The sequence below is a fragment of the Squalius cephalus genome (genome assembly GCF_949319135.1).
Source record: "Squalius cephalus genome assembly, chromosome: 3".
NCBI classification, from domain to species: Eukaryota; Metazoa; Chordata; class Actinopteri; order Cypriniformes; family Leuciscidae; genus Squalius; species Squalius cephalus.
The window spans coordinates 59,380,201-59,401,342 of NC_137124.1; the positions used below are offsets into that span (position 1 = coordinate 59,380,201).

The 21,142-nt window shown below is 39.4% G+C and overlaps 1 protein-coding gene across 1 annotated transcript; it reads right to left on the reverse strand.

Moving 5' to 3' along the window:
* Positions 1 to 1,368: 1,368 nt before the first annotated feature.
* LOC307155783 (polyunsaturated fatty acid 5-lipoxygenase-like) lies at positions 1,369 to 20,911 on the reverse strand. Its single transcript, XM_079866722.1, has 14 exons — positions 20,709 to 20,911; positions 15,465 to 15,663; positions 13,877 to 13,955; positions 11,089 to 11,190; positions 10,852 to 10,955; positions 10,580 to 10,752; positions 10,249 to 10,383; positions 9,477 to 9,683; positions 9,126 to 9,212; positions 8,519 to 8,688; positions 8,320 to 8,432; positions 5,205 to 5,305; positions 4,938 to 5,108; positions 1,369 to 3,583 (listed from the first exon to the last, which is right to left on the reverse strand). The coding sequence occupies exons 1-14, from the start codon at positions 20,853 to 20,855 to the stop codon at positions 3,404 to 3,406; spliced, it is 1,968 nt and encodes a 655-aa protein (XP_079722848.1). The 5' UTR covers positions 20,856 to 20,911; the 3' UTR covers positions 1,369 to 3,403.
* Positions 20,912 to 21,142: the final 231 nt, after the last annotated feature.

Below are 21,142 nucleotides of genomic sequence, written 5' to 3' on the forward strand. Positions count from 1 at the left end.
ACCATACATCAATGGAAATCTAATTTATTCCGCTTTCAGATTATCTCCATGTAAACATTTTACCCATGTGATGGTTTTGTGGTGGGTCACAAACAGGGCTTGACATGAACAAACTTGGTTTTCCAAAGTTACTAGCCACACAGCATTTTTACTAGCCACATTTTTGTTGTTGTGAAATTACCTGCTAAAAGTTGACAATGGCGTGCTAAAATTTACTTGAACTAGATTTACAACCCTTTTAAATGTAAAACCACTGTACACACCCAAATCAAGACTACATAAATATATAACAATACAGGTCATTATCATTAGCTCTGATAAGGTTGTGTGTAAAGCTCCCTTTTTTTAAATAAAACCATGTATTATGTATTATATGTCGCCACATAGCTCCACCGGCATACGACTAACTCCAGCAGGGCAGCTGTCTCTTCGTTTCTGTGTTGTCGGTCACTAGCGCGCAAGCCCAAGGCAACACTGCGTGCATGTAATACTCATTAGGGCTGTCAAAATTGCTCAAAAATGACGTTCGAATATTCCCCCTAAAAAAAACACATAGCCTATATTCGAACATCTTGTTGCGCATTTTGTCAATGACGCGCATTACGTCAATCACAGGACAAATTAATACAAAGAGACATAACTACTTGTATAGGTAGTTAAGTTTAAACATATTTTACATTAACGTATACTAAACAAGTAAATCAACTAATGGCTCTCGCACTCGCAGGCACTCTTTCTCTCTCTCGCCCTCACCCATGTTGCGTTCACACCAAACGCGAATAGAGCGTTTGGCGCGAGTGTTTTCAATGTTAAGTTAATGTAAAGACGCGTTTACGCGCGTCTGGAGGTCTTGCGGCGCGAATGAGGCGTCACGCTCTCTGCGCATAACGGTTTAAATGAACAACAACAATAAGCAAATGTGCTGATCAAGAGTTTTGTGCAAGCAATTTAAAGTCGCGACTCTTATATAGCAGGCTTCATTCAGTGATTGAAACAAATATTATTAACATTAATTGAAGTTTTACAGTATAAAGAACCGACATTGAACGCTCCGAGCGAGCTGTGCTGTGGTAAACGGAACTTTTCCTTGACATGAAACGGTAAATAATCAAACCAGTGGAAGCCTGCAGTGCTGTGCATGGAACTGCTGTATCTAACCTACCTTATTCATGCAATATCTATTCAGTTAGTACAGTAGCGTACACTTTAGTAATGTTTCTGTTTAACGTTAAATAAAATGACCTGTCCCTGACCCCTCAGGCAGCGCGCCCACTCGCAAAGCAGACAGCCGCGCCTCTGCTACCGCGGGCGTTTTCCACATTCGAATACTCATTTTCTCCAGTATGCAATCAATACACAAGTTACTTTAGGGGTAACACATTTTTTTTTTATTCAAGTTACAAAAAGAAATACACCAAAGTTCAATTATTGTATTTGTTCACAGAAAAGTTATAGCTGAACAGACACAAATTAATGAATGAATATATGGCCTAGCATAATTCACTGCTAGAGCTACAGTAAACACAGTAACATTTATAAAATGGCAAAGAATGGGGAAAAATTGCTTTTGATGAAAAAAGAAAACAGTTGCGCAATCAGCGCAAAATCAATATAGATGTAAGATCTCAATATAACTGTAAGGTCAAAAATAAGCCAAATGATTATTTAATAGACTATAGACTAAACAATAGATCATCTGAGTAATAAAGAATTTGAATTAATGAATCAAAAGATGAGTAAATGAACACCACAGTATGGATATATGAAGATGCAAGTTTATATGAAAAAAGAAAATAATAAAAAAGAAAAACAATAATAAATGGATTATAACACAAGTTTAGCTCTTTAAAGCATATAGTCAAATAAACTGTTCTGCTTTCCTGGCGTGAACCAGACAATCACCCCTCAGATAACATACATGCGTGCACAGATCGCATTTCAAAGTAATATCCCTTATTTCCCATTAACAGTCAAATACAAAAAGAGTTAATACATCAATTTCTATAAATCGCCTCAAAAGGCAGAATGCTCTGTGTTTTACAATATTTTAAGTAGAGCTGTTCTTCTCTTTTTCTATGTCAAGCACACATTGGCCATTAAAGTGTAAATTGCAGGTTAATTTTTTCACGAAGATAATGCAATGTGTTTATTAAACAAAGATAAAAACCGCCCACCATTGTTTTTTATACCAAAATGCTGAATATAATATGAAAAGTTGGCACTTTTAACAGTGGTTTTAACCGCTCCCGCTCCCTTCCACTAGATGGGGCGTGACGTCATAAGAGGAACTCACCGGCATAGTCAATAGTACGCTAGCAAAATGGTAAACCGTTGTTTGTGCGGGATGTACAAATTCGTCAAAAACAGGGCACAGGGTCCACAATTTCCCCAAGGACAAAAGGTTGATTCGTGCCTGGGTGAGGTTTGTGGCTACCAAGCGGGCGGATTTTACTGCTGCCTCTGTGACCAAGTCAGCCGTCATATGCAGCGAGCACTTCACTAACGATGACTATGACCCTGGAGACATGCGTCGGCTTAACATGGGGTTTAAATGCCGGGTTAAACTCAATTCGGATGCCATTCCCTCTTCAATGTTGTATTTCTTTGAAAGCTATAGATGCCTTACATAACTACAGAAAAGTTGGTTGTATGTTTTATATGATAAAAAAATTATGGATAAAATAACTCAATTGTAAACATACTCGTGTGTGCTGACTTCAAGGGGACCGTGATCCTGCCTGAAATGAGAATAAGCTATTCGCAAAACAAACGGGTTCAGGCACGTCAGGTCAGCCGGTCGCGGGTCGAGCTGTTCCACTAAACAAAACGCGTTCACCACTGCTGATTCAACTGGGTGGCATAGCCCACACAAACACAGTGATGGGGACATCGATCTCTCTTTTTCTTTTCTGACAATAAACATCGCTAATTAAATCGTGAGAAATTGATAAAGCGTGGATTGAGGAAGGGTATTACATGACGTTTGAGGCGTCGATGAGACTAGCGATTGGTGCCTGTGCAGTGTGTGCATCTCTGACTTGGACTGACACCATGTAAGTAAATAATGTCTTCAGTCGTTGTCCCTCCTTGCTATTCTACATGACGGCTGTGGTCCCTAAAGAATTTGATGGTTTCCCACATCCTCAGTCGTTCTCCAAATAGCCTTAATACAGTAAGAATCTAGCAGAGTATGGGTTGCGAGTTCCTCTTATGACGTCATCACCCAGTTAACGTAAAAAACACGCTACCTTTGAAGAAACCCCAATAAATGTTATTTTAACGCATTTTAAGACAGAAATAACTACATATATACATATAGAGCACTTTAATTTACACATTAATTGGTTGTGGTGGTTAACCTGCAACTTACACTTTAACACTAAAGGACTGGCAAAATATTTTCTCAAATTGCAACACTGTTGGGGATTTTGTCTGGGGACAAATAACAATAATCAAATGGTAATCCCTCATTCCGGCTCTTGATGATGTTGGTCACCTCATCTAGTTTCTTTTGGAAAGTCTTTATGGCCTCCTTCACTGGTTGCTCTGTGAAGCACATTTCTGGATACGTGCCTAAGAAAATCTGGGGGGGAAAGTAAGTTCTTCAGAAAGCAGAACAACATCTTTCTTTCTTTTTACAAGGTAAACTGACCCTTCTCTAAGCTCCGCCCCCTTGGTTACTGTCAATCACTCAGACAAGCTTATAAAACAAACAAAGAATTGGGGATTTTCATTAACAGCACGATTTTCATAGAAATGTAGAAACCTGAATGAAATTATTCTTGGAATGAAGTCTGACATTCCAAAGCATTTTTATTTGCCTTGTTTCTTTAAAGAACTTGTAAACTAATGCGGTAACATGATTAAGAACTGCAGATCAGCAGAGATAAGAATTAGTGCAAATGCTTTTTACATTCAGCTGAACAGAGAAAAGCCGATTACAGCACTGTAAAAAAATATATGATTCCATAAGTCATATTTTTCCATTACTCAAAATAATTTAACCAATTTCAGCTTAATTGTATAAGTTGTACAAGATTCAACTAAAACTAAGTCAAGATTTAAAATAATGAGTTGATATGACTTGTACAGACAATTTTATTTTTGACTTTACTAAGTATTTAAGTTGAAGGTGGAAATTTGTGTCAGAGAGCTGATAACATTAGTGTGAGTGAACAGAACTTTACCACTACATAATCACAATACTGGGAACTGTTTTCTTACTATCCCATCTGTAACCTTAATCAAAACATAAATTAATTATGTCACTATTATATGTTCTCCAGAAAAAAAGATAAATGATCGCTTTTACATCATATAGTTTAAAACTGTACAAACACAAAGGGACAAAAGTTTGCCTGTTAGGATTGTAAGAAATGTATAGAGAATACATTGCATAAAATATAATTAGTAACATATTCTGTTAGTTTACTCAAGGAGAGTAACGTAATTTTAATATTTTGGATTACTTATTCAACACTGTTTTGAATTTTAAAAGTGTGAATGTAGCAGCAGCAATATATAGTGTACTAGTAGAAGTTTCATTCTCAGTTTTTGTGCTAAGCTCCTAATATAGTATTTTAAATACGAACACCATTAAATAAATAGTTACATTTTATGTTGCTCCCCAAACATGATGATGTTTTTAATGTGGGACTTAGCAAAGGGTCAGTTAAATGAATTGCTCTACCTGACTGAAAATATTGTGTTGACAGTGTCGCAGAACACATACACTTTAGCAAACAAACAATCTACAACAATAAGAATAATTCAAATGTATTTGAGCCTACATAAAAAAAAAAATTTAAACTAATACCTTGATGCTCTGTACCCTCATCTAGTAACATGTTCTTTCTTTTTCACATTGATTTAGACTAGACTGCTGCAATGTTCTCTACAATTTCAAGTGGAAAGTATATTCGAAAAAGACATCAAACCTCCTTCTCCTGGAACTGACTGAGGACCCAAAATGTTCCTAGAACCTTGTAGAAACGTAAATGGTCAGGCAGACTCTCCATGATATACTTCATATCCACTTGGCCCTTCTGTTCGGGAGGCGGCTTGCGCATGGTGGAAGGACCGTTGGGGATCCAGCTATACCAGTCAAACTGAAACATAAAAGTTTACTTACAGAATTTAGCTTATAGATATTATCCAGAATTTTGCCAAGCAATTTTTGATGCTCTTGTTGTGCGTAATCTCACCTGTCCAAAGTTGACAGCAGCATGTTGTGCTGAAGCGTTGAATATCACAACGGTCAGATACTTGACTAACCCCTTTCGAGTTTTCAGAGACTGTGGAAACTCTGAAAACAGTGTCAGTATGCATTTAACTTGTGCACACATTTAAGGGTGACTTGAAACACACAAAGATGCATTAAGAATATACAAGAATATCATGCATGCTTGGAATCATGTAATTTGGCCCTGTTTACACAGGTATTAAGATGTGTTTTGGTAGATTGGATCACAAGTAGGTGAGGGAGCCACATTCCCGTTTACACCTGGTATTTTACTCTCTTTTGTTCACGTTCAACCACTTCTACCCGCAATAATTTGTAGGAATTGCGCAGTGGCAGGTGACCTGTTTGTGTTGAAAACGAATGCCTTTGCATTGCGTACATCAACCATCAGGGTGGTCTACGCTTTCTTTCGCATGTCGACATTCGTCCGCCATCTCCTCCTCTGGAATCAGAAGCATCTGAAGTCGCTTAGCGCCATTCACATCCCGGACGAGCTCAATTGTGTAGCCCTTGAGCTCTTAGGACAGCCCACGCTCTCGGGAGAATGAAGACTTTACCCCCAGATGGTCCAGCTGATTTAGAGACGCTTCAGAGTTGGACAAGTAGACCTGTTTGCCTGTGCGGACAATTCCCACTGCCAGTTGTTTTACTCCCTGACTGAGAGGACCCTCTGAATGGATACTGTGGCACACAACTGGCCTCATGGCCTACGTAATTTCCCCCAGTGAGCCTACTCGCACTGACACTGTGCAAGGTCAGGGAGGACGAGAGCAGGTCTTGTTGGTTGCACCATACTGGCCCAACCAGACCTGGATCCCAGAACTCATGCTCCTCTCGACAGCCCCTCCCTGGCGGATTCTTCTGAAGAAAAACCCGCTATCTTAGAGACGGGGCACTTAATGGCACCACGTCCAGACCTCTGGAACCTCCACGTGTTGTCTCTGGATGGGACGCAGAGAATATAATTGATCTATTCTCACTGGCGATCTACCCATCTATGTTTACTCTGTGCCCCTGTGCTAGATCAGGGTTAGGTCAGCCCCTGTGCTAGATCAGGGTTAGGTCAGCCCCAGTGCTAGATCACAGTTAGGTCAGCCCCAGTGCTAGATCACAGTTAGGTCAGCCCCAGTGCTAGATCAGGGTTAGGTCAGCCCCTGTGCTAGATCAGGGTTAGGTCAGCCCCTGTGCTAGATCAGGGTTAGGTCAGCCCCAGTGCTAGATCACAGTTAGGTCAGCCCCAGTGCTATATCAGGGTTAGGTCAGCCCCTGTGCTAGATCAGGGCTAGGTCAGCCCCAGTGCTAGATCAGGGTTAGGTCAGCCCCAGTGCTAGATCAGGGTTAGGTCAGCCCCTGTGCTAGATCACAGTTATGTCAGCCCCAGTGCTAGATCACAGTTAGGTCAGCCCCAGTGCTAGATCAGGGTTAGGTCAGCCCCAGTGCTAGATCAGGGCTAGGTCAGCCCCTGTGCTAGATCAGGGTTAGGTCAGCCCCTGTGCTAGATCAGGGTTAGGTCAGCCCCTGTGCTAGATCACAGTTAGGTCAGCCCCAGTGCTAGATCACAGTTAGGTCAGCCCCAGTGCTAGATCAGGGTTAGGTCAGCCCCAGTGCTAGATCAGGGCTAGGTCAGCCCCTGTGCTAGATCAGGGTTAGGTCAGCCCCAGTGCTAGATCACAGTTAGGTCAGCCCCAGTGCTAGATCAGGGTTAGGTCAGCCCCTGTGCTAGATCACGGTTAGGTCAGCCCCAGTGCTAGATCACGGTTAGGTCAGCCCCAGTGCTAGATCAGGGTTAGGTCAGCCCCTGTGCTAGATCAGGGTTAGGTCAGCCCCAGTGCTAGATCAGGGTTAGGTCAGCCCCAGTGCTAGATCAGGGTTAGGTCAGCCCCTGTGCTAGATCACAGTTAGGTCAGCCCCAGTGCTAGATCACAGTTAGGTCAGCCCCAGTGCTAGATCAGGGTTAGGTCAGCCCCTGTGCTAGATCACGGTTAGGTCAGCCCCAGTGCTAGATCACAGTTAGGTCAGCCCCTGTGCTAGATCAGGGTTAGGTCAGCCCCTGTGCTAGATCACGGTTAGGTCAGCCCCAGTGCTAGATCACAGTTAGGTCAGCCCCAGTGCTAGATCAGGGTTAGGTCAGCCCCAGTGCTAGATCACAGTTATGTCAGCCCCAGTGCTAGATCAGGGTTAGGTCAGCCCCAGTGCTAGATCAGGGTTAGGTCAGCCCCTGTGCTAGATCAGGGCTAGGTCAGCCCCAGTGCTAGATCAGGGTTAGGTCAGCCCCAGTGCTAGATCACAGTTAGGTCAGCCCCAGTGCTAGATCACAGTTAGGTCAGCCCCAGTGCTAGATCAGGGTTAGGTCAGCCCCAGTGCTAGACGAGGTGCGCATGTGTTGCGATTCCCCTACGGGTGATCCAACAAGTGTATTTTTCCACGGTACGGCTTCCCTATCAGTGAGCCTGTGTCTTTCCCTCTACAGATCTGCTCTGCCGTCTCTGCACAGTGTTAACTCCACCCTAGCTAGGCTGGATCTACCAAAGAGTCCATATGTGTAACTCCACATCACCTCCCTGCAGTCAGTATGTGGGCTCCGTAGCATCCCTTTCTGTTTAGAAGAGGCATGCTTTCCCAGTGTTATCCAAATAGTCTCACTGTATGGGTTAGAAGGAGCAGCAGTGATCGACTCTCTCTGCGTAAAGCTCTGTCTTTTCCTTTACCCCTACAGGTGCGGGGGAATTAGAAGGCTTATGAAGGGCTCTGAAAGGGACAGCAATTGTGGCATTTTGGTAGGGATCCCGATTCATTAGTTCAGTTCTGACATAACGTTAAACGTGACTGACTGTAGGTGACTGTGTCTTTTGTAGCTGTTCGAACCCATTCGACCACATGAACGTTTACACTACGAAAGAAATTCGGTCTAATGCGTTGTCGACTAACTCAAAGTGGTTGAAAGTGAACAAGCTTTAGACAGTTTACACCTGTATTTAGCGTTGTCAACTTACGTTCCGATCGACCTAAACCTCTTAATACCAGGTGTAAACAGGGCATTAGGGTTAGGGTTAAAATTTAATTAAACCTGTACTCACTGTTAGAATTATTCATGCCATGGGAAACATCCTTAACAAAGTCTTGAATCTCCCCATCTCTTTGAACGGTCTCATCGCTGACATAGTAGATCTTGACCACAGCAGAAACAAAACTACAGGAAGATCAACAAGATGACAAATTAATAAAAATAACTCTTTTGCACTACTAGTACAGGATCTGAACTGTTGCTACATCTACCTGTGTATTGCCTCCCAGATCTTCTTGCCATCATCTCTATAATAGTAATTGGGCACATCTTTCATTCCTCGAGCTTCTATGGTCTCAGGGAAGCACAGGGACTCGTACGTTAAAGTGTCCATGGCATTTTGAATCACTTTAGTTATCCCATCTCCATTGAGGCTACTAATCTTTGGATACCAAGAATTCAGTTAATCTTTTGCCTCAATATGTTCAGCACTTATTTAGCATACTCAAGTGACCATCTAGGGAATTATGGGTGAAGTTTTATTCTGGTCGGGTTTTTTTGCATTTGGGAAATTTAGGAACTACTTAGGTCTGTCGGTTTAAGCAAACACCAGTTAACTAAATACAACGTAGCCTATGAAATAGAAGTAAGAGCATTCAGCAAAAAGACAGAATATCACAAGACAAAAAGTCAAGTAAAGGCTCAGGCCTGTCAAGATGAAGATTTGTTTACACTGTGTGTGTCTTTAGACCTATATCATGGACAGAATGTATGGCTTGGCAGCAGATACAAATTAATAATCAAATTTGAATAGAATTACTTTGAATCCTAGCAAGATGCTGTTTATGTGTTTATATATTAAATTATGTGTAAAGCTACCTGGCTGAAAACCCCGCCTTCACTGATGAGTTTTTCACGGGCCTCTGCATTGATTGCCATTGTGAAACGAACATGAGGTTTCAGTAACTGTAAAAAGCAAAAGATGCATTTAAACATGTGCATTATATCATAAAAAATTATTTAAAAAGCATAACCTGAAAGAGGAACTGTGCTTTCAGTGTCCTGCCCTGGAGGTTTTTGTTTAACATTAAACCATCGTTAAAAAAAGAAAGAAAAGGCAAGGACATCAGAACCAGCAACCCTTCATCAATAAACTGACAAATGTGAAACCACAATCTTCAGTTTAGCCCTGAATCTAAATAGCATGACTGTGTATTGAAAGACAGGTACCTTGTATACAGGATGGACTGCAGAGAGCTGTCTGTGCATGGCCATTTCAAAAACCTCTGATATCAGATGTGTCTTGAGAAGGTGCGTGACCAACTGGTGTACAAGGAAGTCGGCTGATTTCACCCACATCTTGGCAAGCATCCAATCATGTTCATTATCACTTGGGAGAAAGATTGGGCTCTTTTTTTCCCCTGGATTTTGACTGAGCTGATTCAGATATAATAGAGCCAAGCAAGGATATTTTTACTTCGTGAGTAGATTCACAGCAAAAGCACTTTTATTTTTAATTTATGTTTTCATTTGATACTGATTCTATATGTGTCACGATATGGTTGTGGAAAAGGAGAGTGAGGACTCAATTGCAGAGGTTGAACATTTAATAAAGATAGAAAATAAATCCAGGTACAAATGAAAACAAAGCAGGCAAACAAGATAAACAGGTCTTTAGCAGGAACACGAGGATACATAGATATAACAAACCAGCACTGGACTACAAACACAGGGAGACTAAATAGGGGAGCAAACAAAGGAGGTTAACGAGTAAGGCAGGTGCATGGGACAAATAAATCAATAATCAGATAACAAGATGGGAGGAACTAGACAATAGACAGGAGAGCACATGGCACAAGGAAACACATGACAAGCCATGTGCTCACAACAAACAGGACTAGAACACAAGAACATGACAAACCGGGAAAGTCAGAGCTCTGTCACCAAACTAAGAATTAAACCAGACAGACATGACAGAACCCTGACAATATGCAACAGATACCTGAATGGCAATTGGCACAATTTGGTCAGATCTGTTCTTGTATAGCAGGCAGATGGGTGCAGTCAGATAAAGCTGATCGCTGGATGCTGGCACTCCCTCCAGTATTTCATAATCCACTATGTAGATGTTTCCTGCCTGTAAACGTGTACACAGGTGCAAAGTTTAGAACTAATTGTTCGTGGGTTCAAATAACATTGATTTGAGTCATTTATGTAAATTAAATTATGTGAAGTGTTATTAATTATGTGAATTATGTGAAATTATATGATACAAGTCTTGGATTTGATTATTGACCAACTGTTCAAGTGATTTATGTCTTAATATTTCTGACCTTTAATTCCTCTTGTAGAGTGACACCTCTCTCCAGAGAGCCCTTCACCATCTCATGTGTGACTGGAAACTTGTCTGGAATATCCATGCACTTCCCGATCATGACAGGATTGCAGCCATTCAAAAACTGATAGCCGAACATGTAATCCTTACTCCAGTCTTGCATCAGTTTCTCTGTCAGATTTCAAAGGGGAAAATAGTCAACTGTCAAAGGCTTTACTGGCAAGAAAAAAACAAACAAACATTCTTGACAAAGGAAGAAATAATCCATACCTACAGTGTTAATATTAAACTCTTTCAATATCTTTTCAAAAATTTCCAAGTCTCTCCAGGATGGAATGAATTCTTTAAGTCTTTTAACAATTGAATACACCTTCCTGAAACAGAGTTTATACTGTATAATTGTAGACATGAACACTATTTGCATGAATTTAATTCTGGAAAACTGAGGAAAAATTCACTATCAAATCAACAAGGACTGTGGCCACGACACATTCCCCCAAAACTTACGCTTTCCCGATATTCAAATCAAAGTCTTTATTTTTTTGAACTTCTGGAGGAAGTGTTTCGCCATCTATGCTCTTAGGGAAGCCTTGGCGCCACTCAGTCCACCTTCAACAAGAAAAATGACAACATTAACTTGAACAGTTACACTGTCATGTACACTGTTATGTTAAGTTAGTTTCACTTTCATGGACTTTTATTGTCAGTTTCCTGTTTCCTTTGTTTCTATGGACACTGATTATATCATCACACCTGTTATTCTTTTAGTTTGTTCATTTTTTATATATATATATATATATATATATGCTCTCTGTTTTCAGTTCTTCATTGTCCGATATTGTTTGTGCACAGCACACTGTTTGTTTTTGTTACATTATAAATGTATTATAATGTATACATTATAATGTATACATTTATACATGTATTTGTATTCAATAAACCTTGTTTTTTTTTTTGTTTGTTTTTTAAATTGGCATTTCTTGATCATTTTTGTCTGGACTAAAATGAAAGACAGCAAGAATTATATTTAGAGGTGAAATGTTTTCATTTTTTTCTTACAGCCCAATTTAATGTGTATTAACCAATGGTTTGGGGCTTGGGAACTAATGAGCCGTTTAGCAGGGGGTAGAGTATCCGAACAATGGCAAATTCCTTTTGGCATTAACCAAATTATGGGCCAAAATGCAAAGGCTTGACAAAAGTCACAGAGAACACAATAAAACTTTACTCATTTACATTTAAGGTGTAAGATTTTGAGGGAAATGTTGGTATTTGCTGGAGTTCCTTCCTCCAAACTTGCCAGGAGGGTCCTTCTTAACAGGCAAGCTCAAGTCATTTCTGCACAACTCTTATTGTTGAGCTCCAATTAATTGACTGGTAATCTGTATCTTAACATTTATTAGAAGAATCATTGTACATTATCGACTGGATGTCCTGCACAGCCTGCTGCTATTCAATCCATGTTTGCGTAGTTGCATAGTGTGTTAACCCTCTGCTGCTCTTCGCTTATTTTTTGTTAAAAAGAAATAACAAATTAAATCATGAAATAAGAATTAAATCATGGACATGATTCTGAAAGATTAAATGGTCCTGAAAAAAAAAATAGTCACACTTGCACCTCTCATGGTCAAAAATGAGCAAATTGGAAATGAATGGGAAATGAAATTCATCTAGTGGAAATGTTTGGTACTGTGCCCAAAGTAAGGAAGCTATCAATCAGATATCAACCTCAAACTTTTTTAGATGTCTTTGACTTTCTCACAGTCTTAGAGTAAAACATGTTTTTGAATATATATATTTTATATAAAATTATTTTTGTGCAATTTTTTTCATAACTTTCAAAACTTTTTTTTTTTCATTTCAGCAATCATCTGCCAAGTATCTTCTTTAAAAGAACAAACTGTGTCCAAAGTTTTCAAGAACTTTCACAATTTAAGTTGAAAATGATGGGTGAGGTCGCAACATCTAGGTACTGGAGTGCCTCAGGGCTCAGTGCTAGGACCACTTCTATTCTCCATCTACATGTCATTACTAGGATCTGCCATTCAGAAGCATGGTTTATCCTATCACTGCTACACTTATGACACTCAACTCAACCTCTCATTCCAGCCAGATGTTCTGACGGTTGCTGCTCGCATCTCAGCCTGCCTGACAGACATTTGTTTCTGGAAGAAGGACCACAACCTTCAACTCAACCTTGCGAAGACAGAACTGCTTGTGGTCTCAGCCAACCAAACACTTCATCACAACTTCTCCTTTCAGCCAGGTTCATCAACCATAACTTCTTTCAGGACAGCCAGGAACATTGGAGTTGTGATTGATGATAAGTAAAACTTCACAGATCACATTGCTAAACGGCCTGGACCTGCAGATTTGCCTTATACGACATTAGGAGGATCAGGCCCTTCCTATCGGAGCTACACAACTCCTCGTCCAAGCGGTTGTTCTTTCCAGACTGGGCTATTGTAATGCACTCTTGGTAGGCCTTCCAGCACACACTGTCAAACCTCTGTAACTGTTCCAGAATGCTCCAGCAAGAGTGATCTTTATCAAGCCAAAGAGAGCGCACGTCACACCTCTCTGCCGAGTATTTACCCGTTTTCAAGAAACTACTGAAGACGCATTTTTTTCTTCATAACTTGACCCATTAATACTAACACGCCACGCGAGGAGCACCAGAGGATTAAGCGCTTATTAGACTTTATGGCCTATTTTGATTCCATTTTGCTTTTTATGTTTTGTTGTATTGTGCAGTACTGGGCCACTGTAAATCACCCAAATAATTAAAATAGTAAAAGTAAGAATGTATCCAATGAAAAATGTACTCAAGTAGCAAGTTACTAGAATCTGATAAAAAATTATGCAGTGGAGATTATTGTAATAAAATCTTTTAATGTAGTGTGGATGAATATAATGTCCAGCCTTGGGTTTTGCTTTGAACCTTTTTATGAGTATTTTAGAATGTTAATAACAAAAATGGCAAATAAAAAAATATTTTAAAAAATATATATATATTAAAATATATATTTAAAATAGTGAAAATGGTTATAATGTGAAATTATAACCATTGCTATAATATAATATACCCTATAATATACATCCCCCCCCCCCCCCCCCAACCAACACACACACTTTTTCATTCGTTGCTACGGGCCTGTGTATATAACAATATAATGAATATGTGCAATATATTTACAATATTAGTGTGTCAAGCACATTGAACTGTACCGGGAGTAGTAAAGAAAAAAACTGCAACAAATGAATATTGTTCAAGAATGTAATTGTTTCTTCAAACCTAAATCTGTCCCGTCTAGATTTCAGTTCCTTTTGTCTTTTCTCTTTAAGAAATCCAGGGTCATCCTGAGGCAATCCAGCTAAATGAACACACAAAGATATACATAGCACACATTTTACACATAGAAAGGAGAGTATTTAAGACATAATTCAAATCAAAACTGAACAATTGAATTTAAAAAATAATAATAATAATAATAACAATAGTAATAATAATAATAACTAATGTGAGTGGGTGATTGCAGTGGCAAAACTCACCACTCGGTTGCTAGGGTGTTGTACATGATTGTATACGAGCCAACAACCATGTCTGTACGATGTTGTGGAGCTGAAATATGGCTTCTATATGTTGCGATATGGGTGTTTACATAGTTACCATGGTAATATTTACAGACTGTTTCCCAACCGAAACAAACGAGCCAACCCCCATCTCTATACGATGTTCTGATGCAGAGATATAGGTATTGCTAAACGGTTGCTAGGGTACTCTGTTTGGTTGCTAGGGAGTGGCTTAGGACCTGCCAATGATGAAACTGCAAAGACTGCTTGTCAGTATGAATGATATAAACCAACTCCCATGCCTCTGTGACATTCAGAATGGAAGATATCCTTCTTTGGATTTTGGTTGCTAAGATGCTCGACAATGGTTGCTAGGGCGGGACTAGGACGTGTTGAGGTGATTCATGATTGGCTGTTTGCTGCCCCGAGTCAAACGAGACCACCCTCATGTTTCTATGACACTTCTATGTAAAGATATCCCTTTGATCTCTTTCAGTGGAAGTCTATGGAACTTGTTGCTATGGGTGCTCTAAATGGTTGCTAGGGCGTGGCTTGATAGCTTCACAATGATCCTGAGAGACTGATTGGTTGTCTGAGTAAAATGAGCCTGCCCCCTTGTCTCTTTGACACTGTGATCCAGAGCTATGTTCAATACAAAATCCCTATGCAATTTACCATAGTAGGAGAAATGCATGCATTTCATGGGCCGTCCTACACCATAGTAAGTCAATGGGGAAACTTTGGGCCGCTCCTGTCCCCCAAGGGTGCAACTTTTACCCCATTGTGAGGTATGTTCTTACAGAGCCTGTCAGCCTCTTCAAATGTGGCAAATCACACGTTTCTGCGAAATCCTCGCTCTGACTCGTAAAAGTTTGTTGCAATGTTAAGTCTATGGGATTTTTTGGCCACTTTTTCGCCAGTGGGGCAAACATCGTACCCCCGATCGCTTAAAAAAGTCATAGTACACCATTCCCGAATAATCCGCACGATATGACGCCTCATTCGTGGGTCTGTGACAAATGGTGCGGGACGAGTTACGCGTCAAACTTTTGTGTGGAATAATAATAAAAAAAAAAAGAATAATAAGTATGCAAGAGAACACTAGTGTTGCTTTGCCTATGGCAATCAGCAGTAATAAGTATGATCAATAACAATACTGTTGCTTTGCCTTTGGCAAATAATAAAAAAATTAATAAATAATAACAAGTATGACGTTGGCAAGCACCCACTAATAATAATAATAATAATAATAATAATAATAATGCCTTAATTTAAAACTGGATAATGAACAAAAGCGATAATGCACGTACCAGTGCCTTCTCGGATAAACACTGGCTTTTCGTCTTCTATCCAGCACTGACAGGGGAACTCGAAGCATTTTTCAGAGGGAGTTTGCACCTTGATATGCTCACAAAACCACTTAATATTGACAAAGTGTTTCTCCTTTTCAAGTTTCACCAGAACAATGTCTCCAAAGTCCTCCTCCACATGGATGTTGAGGGAGATCTCCTTTAATGACAACTTTTATTAGACACATAATATGGGAAAACAAACAAACAAGAGACATCTCTCCATAGGCTTTGGTGAAGAGGGATTAATCCTAATTTAATTCCCTGATTATGTGCACTATCAGGATGCCCAGGTTTGATCATTTTATCTCACCAGATGCAGTGTTTTTATTTCTCTACATTTGTGTATCCTAATTTTATCAGAAAATGGTTAATAAGAAAACAAAATGAAATACAGGGGAAGACAGGCCAAAGCACGATGGGCACATGTATGTACACATATGTAATTATTTCATTACATATTGTTAATGACACACTTCCTGCTGCCAGCTGGTGGCGCCATGACCATGACTCAAAATAGCCACATCCATATGATCCAAACATACAACACCAATTTGATCTAAATCAGACGATGCATATAGAAGATATACGATTACAGGTTTCCGGTTTCCCATTTTTGTCATACATTTATTCCTTCAACATGGCAATACTGTTCCATACATCAAAAAACCTTTGGCAATTTAACATCTTCAATGTCTTGGAAAAATGGTGAGAATTTCAGGAATCGCCTTGGAGGAGTATTTAAAAGTTCAGTGCCTGCAATTATCCCAAATTCCACATTAATTAAAACAAAAAACAAGAAAAAGGCTGATTTCCTGGGTGGGGCTAATAACTGTAAATTTGAAAGTTGCCCGGCCTGATGAGAACAATATTTGTACAGAGTTACGTGACTTTTTAGTCAAAAGTTGGCACTATATATCTCCCCCCCCCCCTCCCCCATCCGTGCCTAAAAACCAACAACTCTGATGCGTGTGCCAAATTTCATGAGTTTCAAAGTTCATACTAAGAACCTCAAAAACACATGAATATACAAAGAAAAGGGCATCACCATGGTGACACATTTTAAGATAAGAAAAATCTTTTCACAATTTTACATCAGCAATGTCTTGACATTATTCTGACCAAGTTTGAAGCGATTTTGGAAGGCTTAAGTGGACTATTTTAAGTCTTTTGTAAGTGACACACTTCCTGCTGCCAGTTGGTGGTGCCCTAATAATAATCCTAAGGAAAACAATAGGGCCCAAGCACTTGAATACAGCTGCAAGCATAGATTAATGGCACAAGCACAGCAGAGGCAAAAAGAGAAGTATGGCAGGGAGCATCAGACCAATTGCAAATATGAGTAAAGACATTCGGAGACAATTTTAGGCCAAATAGTTGAAAAATCATAAACACAATTTGTAATGTGACGTAATTGCTTATCACTTTTGACCAGTGGGTGGCGCTGTGACCACATTGATTTGGTGACTATGACGCACATTAAGTTTGGTGTCATTATGCCAAAGTGTTGTAGAGATACAGCATCAGATTCAGTTCAGATTCAGAACAATTCATTCTTCGATGTTTTAGATGATAACAGCATGTCCCAAGGAATCTATCAAGACCAGTCTCACAATAGGCAAAAGTAATCAAAAGCTATTAGCCCTTTTTGAAATGTTATAAACTATTTTTTAAATCTCGTGAGCACTAGGTCACACTCTTCCGGATCTGTGCAGGTACCCTCAAGTCACGATGGCTATGACACAAACTAATTTTGGTCTGACCATGCTAAAACATAGATAGAACCTCACATCCATTTTGCTCATCAAATTAGCTCATGCTTTATTCCAGAACAGTTTGAGAAATCAACTTAAATTCTAAGTTTTTTGTTTTTATTGTTGGCATGGTCTGAAAATGATCTGATTCAGTTTTGGTGAAAATCACTTTGGTGAAGATGATATATTATATTATATATTATATATATAATTAATAAAATAGCCATGTTTGCAGCTGTGTCACCCTGACATTTGAGAATATACAGTTTGCTGGACAAAAGTTTTTGTAAGTAAACAGCTTTAAAACTACTGATATTAAAAAAAATGAAGCCATAGTATTTAGCTTTTAATTTTTTATTATAAAGACACAATTTTAAATAGTTTTAGTCTGTTAATTTGTGTGGACAGTTGCACCACCTGACAGTTTGAGGGTTTAAGATACGGTACGGCGATAAATCCTATCCAAAATTTGCATCCGGACTCCTTAACTATTACCTGTGAAGAGTTTCAAAAAATTTTCAAAGGGAAGGTTGAGAACCTCCGTGCTCATATACCACAGGTAGGGACTGATGCTCCCTCTCCGTCACCATGGACTTCCCCTAGGGAGTGGAGCGATTTTTATCCTCTGACTCGATCTGCTCTAGCAGATATTATTGCACACTTAAAACCTTCCTCTTCAAAAGACGACATCATGCCACCTCGGCTCTTTAGATCGTGGATACCGTGAATCTTAATATCTTGAACTTAATCAACAAATGCCTTAGCCAGGGCATCTGTCCAACTGATTTTAAACATGCTGTTGTGTCTCCTTTGTTAAAACGGCCAAACCTCCCTATGGACGACCCAAATAATTTTAGGCCGATTTCAAATCTGCCATTTTTAGCAAAGGTGCTAGAAAGAGTTGTTTTTAAGCAACTTAAAGGGGGGGTGAAATGCTATTTCATGCATACTGAGTTTTTTACACTGGTAAAGAGTTGGATTCCCATGCTAAACATGGACAAAGTTTCAAAAACTAAGTTGTACGTTTGAAGGAGTATTTTTGTTCCAAAAATACTCCTTCCGGTTTGTCACAAGTTTCGGAAAGTTTTTTTCGAGTATGGCTCTGTCTTACGTAAGATAGGGCGGAATTTCCTTATATGGGTCCTAAGGGCACTTCTCCGGTAAGATCGCGGCCGCGCGCGCACTCGTAGACCAGAGCAAGAGAGTGAAAGCAGTTCGCCATCAAAGCGCCCTGCCCGGCTTTTGGGAAGTCAATGTCACCAAAGAAGTGTGTTTTTGGTTGCCAGGGCAAGACAACCCTGCACAGATTCCCAAAGAACCCAGCGTTAAGGAACCCGTGGATGGAGTTTGTTTTCCTGAGCATAAACGGAGATGTGTAAGACTGTTGTTCCCTGCATTTCGACGATGATTGTTTTATAAACAAAGCCCAGATCTACGGATTTGCAGATCGTCTAATGCTTAAGGATCGAGCAGTCACAATGATAAAAATTCGCGGTCGTGCGTTGGAACCGGACGGTGAGTAAAACTGTTGAACTGAATAAATGTCTCTGTGTGTTGTCACTAGCTTGGCGCGTTAGCACAGCTAAGCTTCGCCCACACGGCCCGCCCCCAGCCGCTCGTTTTTTTCCGGAAAGACTCGGTACAGCCTATCTTTATGTTAAAAATTTAATAAAACAAAATACTTTTTGGAGATATGAAGGATGCAATATTACTCTATAGGTACTCAAGATTAACAGGAGATTGAGTGAAAATGAGCATTTCACCCCCCTTTAAAGACCACCTGTGGTCGAACTCCATAACTGAGGTGTTTCAATCTGGTTTTAAGTCAAGGCATAGCACTGAGACAGCACTGGTGAAGGTGCTTAATGATCTTTTCTTGACTTTGGACAAAGGGGAAAACTCTGTATTGATGATTCTTGATCTCAGTGCTGCGTTTGATATGGTGGACCACAATATTTTGCTGCAGCATCTGGAATCTTGGGTTGGCCTAAAGGGGAATGTCCTTAAGTGGTTTAATTCGTATCTTGCTGATAGATCTGTTTCTGTGTGTGTAAAAGATTGCATGTCCCGGAGGTCCCTGTTATTGTGTGGGGTTCCCCAGGGTTCGATTTTAGCTCCTATCTTATTCTCTCTATATATGCTACCTCTTGGTTCTATTTTTCGGAAACACAATATGTCTTTTCACTGCTACGCGGATGACGTACAGACTTATTTTTCGGTAAAACAGTCAAATAGTAATACTTTTGGTAACCTATTAGCTTGTATTCAGGAGGTGAAAGACTGGTTGGCAGCAAATTTTTTAAAACTAAATGAAGAGAAAACTGAGGTGATAGTTTTCGGCCCCAATTAATTCCCACTTAGTGTCCGAGCGACTAAAAGATACCCCCCTGGCAGTTGCAATCTCTGAAAAGGTTAAAAGCCTTGATTTTATCTTGGACTCTGAGCTAAAAATGGATAAACAAATAAATTCTGTGGTTAAATCTAGTTTTTTTCACTTAAAGCTCTTAGCAAAAAACAAACCATTTTTATCTCCAACAGATTTTGAGAGAGCTATTTCTGCGGTCGTTTTCTCTAGAATGGATTATTGTAATTCACTGTATGCTGGGATTGATAAACAAGCTCTGGCACGCTTGCAAAACATACAAAATGCTGCAGCCAGATTGATTAAGTCAGCGAAGAGAACGGATCATGTTACACCTTTATTGAGATCCTTGAATTGGCTGCCAGTCGAGTATAGATTGCATTACAAGATCATTGTTCTGGTTTTCGAAGCACTACATAATTTGGCACCACCATACCTTTCTGAGTTGTTGTCTGTATACACTCCGTCCAGGTCATTGAGATCGTAAAATTTAAATCTCCTTGTGACTGTAAGAACAAATTTTAAACGTAAAGGTGACAGAGCGTTTTCTCGAGTCAGTCCTATACTGTGGAATAACCTCCCGCACTCTGTCAGATCAGCAAAGTCGTTGGCTGTGTTTAAGTCGCTGTTAAAAACCCACTTATTAGATGTAGCATGGGGGTCAGTCTGAAGTGGCTTGGCCCTTTGTGTGAAAGTGATACAGTATGTAGCTGTCTCCTGTCTTATGTTTATATTCCATTGCTTGTTTGTATGTAACTTTTAATTAAGTGTTTTATCCTACTGTTTGTGAAGCACCTTGGGCAACGTCTGTTGTATTATGTGTGCTATATAAATAATAAAAAAGAAAGAAAGAAAGAAAGAAAGAAAGATAACAAAACAAAAAATATGTATTATTTAAATTTACTAAAATTAATTACAACTAAATATGTTTTATAGAATAAAGTGATATATGTTTGTCATGAATTTATCAAATAATTTAAAAGGAAATATATAATAATAATAATAATAATAATATAATAATATATATATAATATCATAATAGAAATAAAGAAATTACTTAAAATAAAGAATAATCTTTTATGTTCTTACCCTTTTAAGATCAGCAAAATAGGATTTGTTGACCAGGACTCTTTCACTGCTCTGATTCTTTGAGTTTATCAGCGTCAGGTAAATGCTGTTCGTTTCCTCAGCAATCACCTCTAGACCAGTAGATACAGTCACCTTATAGGTCAACATTTTGCCTGAATGAAAGATGTACAAACTCTGGATCCTCCGTTTATTCTTAAGCACCTTTATATGAAGTTCACTTCCGGCGCTACTCTCCACCTCCTGTGACATTATCATGTGGGTTTGGTCTATCAATCAAAAATTTCATGTGCATACCTGCATATGTGCTCAAGTTTCTGAACTAGAAGAGACAGGAATAAATGTAGAGGTAATCCTGTGGTACAGAATGTCTGTGGTTCTCTGATAAGCTTTTTCCAATTACAAGTGATATTTAAAATTTGCCTCCTAAATAATAT